Source organism: Caretta caretta, chromosome 9 (genome assembly GCF_965140235.1).
Source record: "Caretta caretta isolate rCarCar2 chromosome 9, rCarCar1.hap1, whole genome shotgun sequence".
In the NCBI taxonomy this organism is placed as follows: domain Eukaryota; kingdom Metazoa; phylum Chordata; order Testudines; family Cheloniidae; genus Caretta; species Caretta caretta.
Genome location: NC_134214.1, coordinates 43,438,772 through 43,447,474, shown reverse-complemented (window position 1 = coordinate 43,447,474; position 8,703 = coordinate 43,438,772). Strand labels below are relative to the sequence as shown.

The 8,703-nt window shown below is 41.9% G+C and overlaps 1 protein-coding gene across 2 annotated transcripts; it reads left to right on the top strand.

Moving 5' to 3' along the window:
- Positions 1-3,410: 3,410 nt before the first annotated feature.
- OTOS (otospiralin) lies at positions 3,411-7,781 on the top strand. 2 transcript variants are annotated; one of them, XM_048864305.2, is made up of 4 exons: positions 3,411-3,491; positions 3,901-3,997; positions 4,326-4,352; positions 7,359-7,781. In XM_048864305.2, exons 2-4 carry the CDS (start codon positions 3,940-3,942, stop codon positions 7,541-7,543), a joined length of 270 nt encoding a protein of 89 aa, XP_048720262.1. In that variant the 5' UTR covers positions 3,411-3,491; positions 3,901-3,939; the 3' UTR covers positions 7,544-7,781. The 2 variants fall into 2 exon arrangements, with proteins under 2 accessions (XP_048720262.1, XP_048720263.1); XM_048864306.2 differs by having other exon boundaries at positions 3,450-3,503.
- The last annotated feature ends 922 nt before the right edge of the window (positions 7,782-8,703 follow it).

Genomic DNA, 8,703 nt, shown 5'->3' with positions numbered 1-8,703 from the left:
GCAGTAATTATAGCAACTCAGAGCACTTGTTCAGTTTGATCTACAGCAGATACAGTTATTTTAAATTTCCTTTTAGTTATCTGTTTATAATTGCCCAGGTTCCATTTAGTGTTACAAAATGGAAATCCTTAACATTTATTGGCATTTTCAATTTGTTGTTAATAAAGAGAAAAGCTTTATAAGATAGTTAAGATTGAAAGCATGTATCAACTAGAACACAATTATCAGGTCTATCTAGTTCACTATCCTGTCTCCAACATTGGTGGGCACAAGATGCTTCAGAGGAAGATACGAGAAACCCCACAGTAGGCAGATGTGGGATAGTCTGCCCCCATGAAGGTCTCATCCTAATCCCTAATAGTTAGGGATTAGTTTAAAACCTGAAATGTGTTTTTGTCACTCTTCCAATCTTATTCTTGTTAGCATTAACTCTTTTAACTCTGGATATTCTTGTTACCAATATAAGTGCCCAATCCCTCTTTGAATCTTGCCAATATCTTAACCCAAACCACATCCTGCGGCAATGAGTTTCACAGTAACTGTGGTGTCTACTTACAACCCAGACAATGTATTACCATTTTCATATAATCATTCTTCTATCTCAAAAATAAAAAGAACTCAAAAGTGAGAATCTGGAAAGGAACAGGTAAGGTATGTGGCTACTTCAGCTATGCCTTTATGCTGCCTTCTCATCATCCCATACAAATTATATCTCCTCACCTAACCTAAACCCTTTTATTGTGTTCTGAAATAAAAAGTTATATTTTGGGCTTGTCACAAGGCACAACACTCACCGCTGGACTGGCTCCTCCTCCTGGTTGCTGTGGGTATTAGCTCAAGGACAATGCCCCACATCCACAGTTTGTACCCCATTGCTCTGTCTCGACTGGCAGTCTCTCCAGGAACCGCGACACGCTCTTCATGACTCAGTCCTTCAACCATGTCTCTGTCTGTTTCTCCCACTTCTGGGGGTCAGTACACTGCAGTCCATTTGCCCAGTCACTTCCCTCAGTGGCTAAGCGGGGAGGACCTCAGCCTGTACACTGCTCCAGGTCCCAACTCAGGCACCCTCTAGGGGCAGCCTCATGCTCCATCCCTAACTGTTCAGAACATTTCCCTTGGCCACTTCCCAACAAGCCCAGCACCTACTTCACCCTTACTTCAAGGCCTCTGTTCTCTTAATCCCTGCCAGCAACTGCTCTGTCCATGGTGCTAGCATCTCTTTTACCAGCTAGGAAGCCAGCCCTTACCCCTGGAGCCCCAGGCCACAACTGCCTGGCTCTGCCCCTGCAGCTCCTTTTTTTCACATGAGCTCTGCTGAGCCCGAAATGGTTGGTCCCTGCAACCCCTCTCTGATAGGTTGCAGACCGTTCAGCCACTCTAGGCTGCTCAGAGGACTCACCTCCACTGCTCCCTCCTGGGTTTAACCCCTTCCATGCTGGTGTGGGGGTACATACCCCATCACAGGGCTATATTTATGCTATTTATTTAATTAGAACTACAAATTTCAAATCTTATTGACTCCAAGGGTGCATTAGTATATGTCAGAGCTGCTAGTGGCTTCTGCTAGTGCAATACACTGACTGGGTGGCAAAAGGAAAAGCATTATCATCTGTGGGTTTACCGAATGTGTTGAATTTATGGACCCACATCTGCAGAGCTGAACAAGTGAGAAAGGGCACTGTTGCACTGAAGGTGCCATTGTGGGAATCAGGGATCACAACGAACCACAATGCTCTGGCCATACTCCCTTTTCAGTCATGTCCTCTATGCTGGCCACAGGGAGAAAGCGAGTAACACAGGAGCCACTCCAGCAGCTCCCAGCCACCTGAGGATGCTGCTATGTAGGAGAGATCACCTGAGGGCTGGATCTGTTGGGTTTAGGGCCACTAAAAAAGAGGATGAATGTCTTTATAGGGTGTATTGGGGGCCTTCTACCTCAGGATTGTTTTTCAAGATCCACAATATTTGGAACTGCTTGGTGTATTCTAAAGCCACAGAGATTTTTCCTTTCAGAGGTGCCTTTGTGAGTCAAGGCTGTAACAGGGTCAGCCAGCACCCATGTGCATTCTCATGGCCGGAGGTCATTCTGGAGCACCCTTCTTCTTCTTCTTCTTGGGCTTTGTGGCATAGCAGACTCACTTCTAGATACAGTCTATGACCGCCGTGCACTGTGCTTTGTGTCTTGGTGATGACTCAGAGTCTTGCACCTTTTCCTTGGATTCTTGATAGATGTTGCAAAGAAAATTCCCCCTCACTGTCGCTTCCAGCTGCTCTTCAGAAGGGAAATTACCTGATTCTCTCAGATGCGCCTCTTTCAGTAATCCATGTCGGCTAGGCCCAGGCCCTCCAGCCCTTACTTACAGGGCAAGTCACCCTGTTGCAAAGACCACAGAATCATTCCCGGCAGGAATAACTTAATGCTGTACATAGACGGGGATGAGTTCCAGTAGCAAGATCCATCTGAGCAAAGCGGGGGCCCCCTGCAAAGCCATTTGATTGTGCCCACACACACTAGGCCCAAGATCGAGTGTGTAGCCTTCCCCACCCTCCTTTTGCTAGTGTTTATCCCACAGAGGCACCTGTTGTCAGCATGAGTTTTATATATACAAAAAAGGGAAAGTGACGTACAAATCAAATGACCAATGCTAATGACCTGTCTCCTTCTCCTAGGGATTTTAAAGTCCTGGGCATATTGCTCAGCAGCCTGCATAGAAGTGAATCCACAGTACCCATTTGCCCATGGAAACCAGCCCCTCTCCTTTGGGAAATAAATGTAAATAGCTGAATGCACTTTAATGGGTCCCACTGAGCCTTGTCTGAAGATCATAATACCCAGTCCCTTAGGACAGTTACTTGGGGACCACAACCAACAGTACAACATCCAAATTGTTGGACACCTGGTTTTCTTTGGGTCCCACTCAGAAGACTGAAGTCAACCTGTCTCTTTAAGTGATAACATGAGCTAAGCAAGTAACCTACTCTTATGAAAGTGACAGACAATTTCCGTAGTGTTACATTTATTTTTAAATCACTACTACAGATTTTATTTGCTTGAACTATTGAGTAATTGTAAGCAGATTTTCCCACACACACATACTGTTACCTCAAAATTTACAACAAATGCCAACCAAAATAACCTATTTTGGAGAAGACCTTTTCCTATAGAGAAAAATTAGAGAGATATTGTAAGCAGCAATTATTGAATTAGCTGCTGGATTTTTTTTCTCTAGTTTTATACTATAGGAATTTTATTCCCAGTTTATCTAGACATTTCTGACCATGGATGGCGCTGCAATATATTATAGATGTGTGCAGCTACACACTTTTAGATTAGGCTGAAAAAATCAGATTGGTGTATTAAGTAAGTGACGTTCCTTTCCCTATTCCCCACCCTTCTCTAAACGGTTGTTTATTTTACAGCAAGAGAAGCCCATTCAGATGTTTGCAGCTGACTCAGAGCTACAGACCTCTACTCACTTAAGAGAAAGGTGGGGAAAAGGGTAATTTCTAAAATGAAACTAAAGTAGCTACAAAACAAAATATTTCCAAGACATTTAATTTCACGTCAATGCGGGTGAACTTTTATTAATTTTTTTTAATCCAGAAGAACATCAAACCTTAGTACTTCAGTTCTTTTAATATACTGAAAGTTTTTTGCAATTAACAATTTTTATAAGAACAGCCATGCTCGGTCAAAACAATGGTCCCTCAGACCCAATATCCTGTCTCTGGCAGTGGCTAGTGCCAAGTGCTTCTAGCAGTTGGAGGGTTAGAGACACCTGGAAATGTTATAAAAATCTTATTGTTACTTTAGTGAAAAATAGATGATTCCAACCTTTTTTGTATAGAAGAAAAAAAAAGATATTTAGATATATTCTGCTCTATTTCATTTTATAGATTATATTTCAGAAACAGAAATAATAATTTGCAGAGACCATGAGGTTTATCTTTATTGGCTTAATTTCCCTCTGCATGCTGATGAATCCATTAACAGGTAAGTTAACTTTTATATTTATCCTTTATTTTTTTCATCTGCCTTAAATATTTTAATCTAGATCTGTTGATTTGCATTTGATATCAAATGTTATTCATACACCAGTCACAATTGCCTTCATTATTAGCAAACAGTATTCAAATTGTACCATGGAGTGACTGGAAACAGGGAATTCTTTATTCAGCTGTTTCAAACACAGAAGTTCAGCTGACAGTAGGCTCCTATCAATGCATTGCAGAGCTGGTCAGCTTCTGGGCTACACAGCACCTCTTTGTACACTGCAAACCCTTCTGAGACCTGCTACTGATTATTTCTTATTTATTTACAGATGCCCGGCCAGTACAGGATGAAGACGGTAATGCTTTTCAGACTTTTTCTCCCTCTCTGCCCCCTAAAAATTGGAAGAGCCACTTGTAACTGGCGGGCCCAATCCAAAATACATTATAGTCAGTGGGGAGACTCCCATTGACTCAATGGGCTTTGGATCAGGCCCTGATATAAATGGTTTCATCTGCTGCTGATAAAGTATGAAATAAGAAGTAAATAAATAAATACATGAAGTGCTGCTAGGCAATTGATTAAAAATATAAACTTTTTTTTTGCATATTACAAAGAGAGAGGATGTGTTAGCAAAGTTAAAATAAAAACAGTAAAACTGATAGCTAAGGCATGTCTTTAGATGATCACCAAACTATGTGTTTAACAGTGCTATCAAAAGTTAAGAAATACCAGACTTTTAAATATATTGGGCTTGCTGGAACCTCAGGATGCATGTCTACTTATTGGCAAAAAATCCCAACTTCCAGGACAAAAAGCTTTCAATCTACAAATGACCAGAAAGCCAATTTTAAAAAAATAGGAACACATCCTCAGCTGGTAAATATCAGTATAGTCTATGGAGCTATGCAGATTTACGTCAGCTGAGGATCTGGCCCATAGTATGCAATGTTTGCCTTTGCTTTCAAAAAGTCATCCTAACAACATTTCAATTGCCTTATTGATAGGTTTTGGTGCTTTGGATGTTAGCTAGTTATTTCTGAAAACAGCACGGGGAAATTGTGTTGACCATATATTTGCTTAAATTCTTATTGAGAGTAAAGAGCAGCAATGCTAGACAATTTTTCAAGCACTGCTAGAAAAATGATGGACACAAACACTACACCACGTTCACTCAGATGTGTGTTGGCATGAGAGTGAAGACTGTCTTGGATCTGCTGATATCCAGTAACGTAACATTCCACTGGAAACAGCAGTGCCCATCACAACATGAATCTAGGCGGACAATGTGGGGGTGGCATGGAAAGAATTTGACTGTATGTTAATTGAAAACAAACATTTTTTTTAACTCCATGCAACAAGCCTCATTGGCTTGCTTTAATTACACCTCACAACTCAATTTTTTTGATAATTTTTCCTGTGCTTTAACAAATTTAAGGTGTGTGCAATATTTTATTTGAACACAGGAAATAATTTTTGATGCAACATCACAATTAAATAACCACACATCTCTTCTTGGTGTGTATTTTACCATATAAAAACCTAGTTGGGTTAATATTTTACAGCTCTCATCAGCAGATGTGTTTTTGTTTCACATTGTGCCAAGGAGCAGACTTCAGCATGAACCTGGAGATCAGCTAATACAAGCAGTGAACTCTATTCTACAGACAACAGTGGCTAATTCGTTTGATTTTGTTTTGTTACCATCTGTGACTATGCACTGCAAATTCTATTCTATTTTATGAAATTAGGGCCTGATCCCGGACTGCAGTGAACCGCTAGTTCCCACTAAAGGGTCTGATCTGAAGTTCATCAAAGTCAATAGAAACACTTACCACTGACTTCAGTGGGGTTTGGACATAGCCCAAACACTAGGGGAGCAGAGGTTTTCATCCAGCAAAGCACTGAAGCACACATGTGACTTTACATTTGTAAGTACTTCTTCAGCTAAGTTCCACATATGCAGAAGTGATTTGCTGGATCAAGCCCCAAGGGTGCTCAGAACATGGCAGCATCAGGCCCTGAGCTCAATGAATTGGCAACTCAAATCCAGATTATTTTTTACATCCTCTTTAAAAACAAAGCCAAAACCTGGCTGTCTGCCAAGTGCAGAGTGTCTGCGACTGTTGGACATTTCCTGTTTGGATCTCTTTTTCCATCTCTGTGGAAGAGAAGAGACATAATTCTGAGGCTTCAGACTTCCGCAAGGCACCTTAGACCCCAATCCTGATATTTGAAGCCTTCCCCCCCATGCTTCCCCAGCAGAGCCCTATTGATGCAAGAGTCAACCAGCATGGATCCACTTGCACGATCAGCTCTCAGAGTGGGTCTGCTGCTACTCCCACTGTGTCTGAGAAGTCTCAGGATGTGGCCTGTACCATGCAGGAAGCTGCAGCCAAATAAATGTTAATAATGTTATCATGGAAAAGTATAGAAGAGTTATCTGCTATTCACATCGTTTAGGGGGAAAGGGTTCCAGTTTGGGATCCTCTTAGCTGACAGCAAGAATCAAACTTGGCTGGCATCCAAGCAGGAAGGACAGGGCACTACTGAAAAATATTCCACTGAAATCGTTTGCAGTGTGTATAGGAGAAGCCATATTTATTTGCAGAATAATTATTCAAGGTGGGAGGGTCTTGGAAGGCTTTGCTGTATAAAGCCATACAATGCCATCAATTTTCATGCAAAGCTCCCACTGATTTCATTTCTCTATGAAATGTCCTAATATTGAGCACAGCATTTTCAGTTACACCCTACTCAATTTGGAGTACTTCTAGCTAGCTTAATAATAGCAGTACTTTACTTTATAATCACGAAGTGGGTAAGCACCTCAACACCCCTGTAAAATAGTTCACAAGGATTATACCTTAACAATGGTATTCCTTTCCTGTCCCAGGCAGACGAAAAGTGGTGGCGGACGATGGCAAAGGTGACTTAAAGCCACCTTTGGCTGACCTAATTTTGGACTAGGCCTAGTCCCCAATCAGCCCACAGCACAAAGTAGAACAGCCCCAGTTCTAAGTTGTGCCAGCTTCTAACAGCTCTCTGTGGGCCATTATACCAGATCATAGTGTACTTTGACCATGCCTTCTTTTGCCCCCTCCCTGCTCTGCCTATCATCCCCCCTGCACCAGGGGCAAAGGAGTTGGTAGTGTAGAGCTTTTACATTGGCTGTCTGCCAGCCAGAGAACCACTTGGGGGCATAAAGGGCCATAGCCCTAGAGAGAATCAGGGCCTGAGTGAGGGTGAGCGACCTGCTCCATAGCGAGGCCTAGCACTAGAACCCAGGAGTCTAGGCTCCCGGTCATGCTCTAACCAACACATTTCATGTTATGTTAATCTAATTCTGCAATTTTTATTGTAGACCCGTATCAGGAACCTGCAGCCCTGCCATACTGGCCTTTCTGGTCCAGTGATTTTTGGTCGTACGTGGAGTATTTCCGGACTCTGGGAGCATACAACAGAATCAACGAAATGGCCAGAACCCTGTTTGCTCAATACCCTTTTGGAAATAACCTTGGTTATGATGTTCCCTATCATGAGCACTAATGATTTTTCTCATTTTGCTAAAGTTAGTGCTGAGACTTTTAAAGAAATTTACTGCTGCCAGTAAACTTGCCAGAATTGCCCATTCAGTCTGTTATGTTGTTTCAATGTTTTCAAACATTTGAGTATCCTTATATTGTATAGCGTTTCCATGTTTGTAAAATGGCAGACAATTAGTCCGGCTTTTCCTTTCAATACAGTGTATTCTTTTGTGCAAAAATAAATAATTCATTGATTTCAATCCTGGTTTTGGCTGTTTGTATTTTAAAATGTATAAAAGTGCCCATTGGGTAGTCTCTGGACTTTGACCAAAACATATCAAAAACTTGTTGACCCAAATCACCATAAGAATCCTCCAACCCCATAATCACTCACTTTCTGCAAAAGCCAAGAGAAGAGATTAGCCTTAGTATTGTTGACCAGTAGATTTGGGTTCTGATAACCCAGTTTGGACACAGAATTCCACACCAAGGGCCCTCCACTGACAATGCTTTGCCACCTGCTCCCTGACTTTTAAATTGAGAATTTGTGGTCCCAATTCTCCATCATGTCTGAGTATAACACTGCAGTTGATTTTGGCTCCCTCATTCAGTGCAAGTTAGTACAAAAGAGATCCCACTCTAATTTATGCTGTTGCTACTGATGGCATAAAGTCCTTTACACCAGCAGAGGACCAAATGTTGGGCAGGGAACACTTGGCACAGGTGGGAGGGATTATCACAGGCTGTGTTTCCTCACCCTAGATTTCTCTTTGTAAGCAGTTGGCACATAGTCTTACATAAATTCACAGTATACACTTTTGACGACATTTTAGGTAGCTTCATATCCCATCACCATAAGGCTTTTCTCAAGTCAGTGTATTCTCTAGGCACAGCATGAGAGGGTGGGGATAGAGATCTCATTTCTCTGGACTTCTTTGTCTTTCATCCAGTTTCAGCCCTGCTGTCACCCTTCCTGTCTCCTATTTAACAGTCCCCAGCTGATGAGTTGATTGCTGTTAACTGGTTAATCACCCAGTCCTAATAAATTATCTCCCAATTTGGCCCTTGCAAGAGTGCTTATAAAGTGTGCAGAGTGGGAGCTAGCCCAAGGCTATTCCCACTTTGTTACACAGATACACTTCCTTCATTTGCTGTACACAAGCAGAGAGCCCCCCTACACAG

Bases quoted from the DNA above. Each gene is read 5' to 3' on its own strand.
- OTOS (XM_048864305.2), top strand. From the start codon at position 3,940: ATGAGGTTTATCTTTATTGGCTTAATTTCCCTCTGCATGCTGATGAAT. The intron at 3,998-4,325 runs GTAAGTTAACTT...ATTTATTTACAG, and splicing joins GCTGATGAATCCATTAACAG to ATGCCCGGCCAGTACAGGAT. The intron at 4,353-7,358 runs GTAATGCTTTTC...TTTTTATTGTAG, and splicing joins GCCAGTACAGGATGAAGACG to ACCCGTATCAGGAACCTGCA.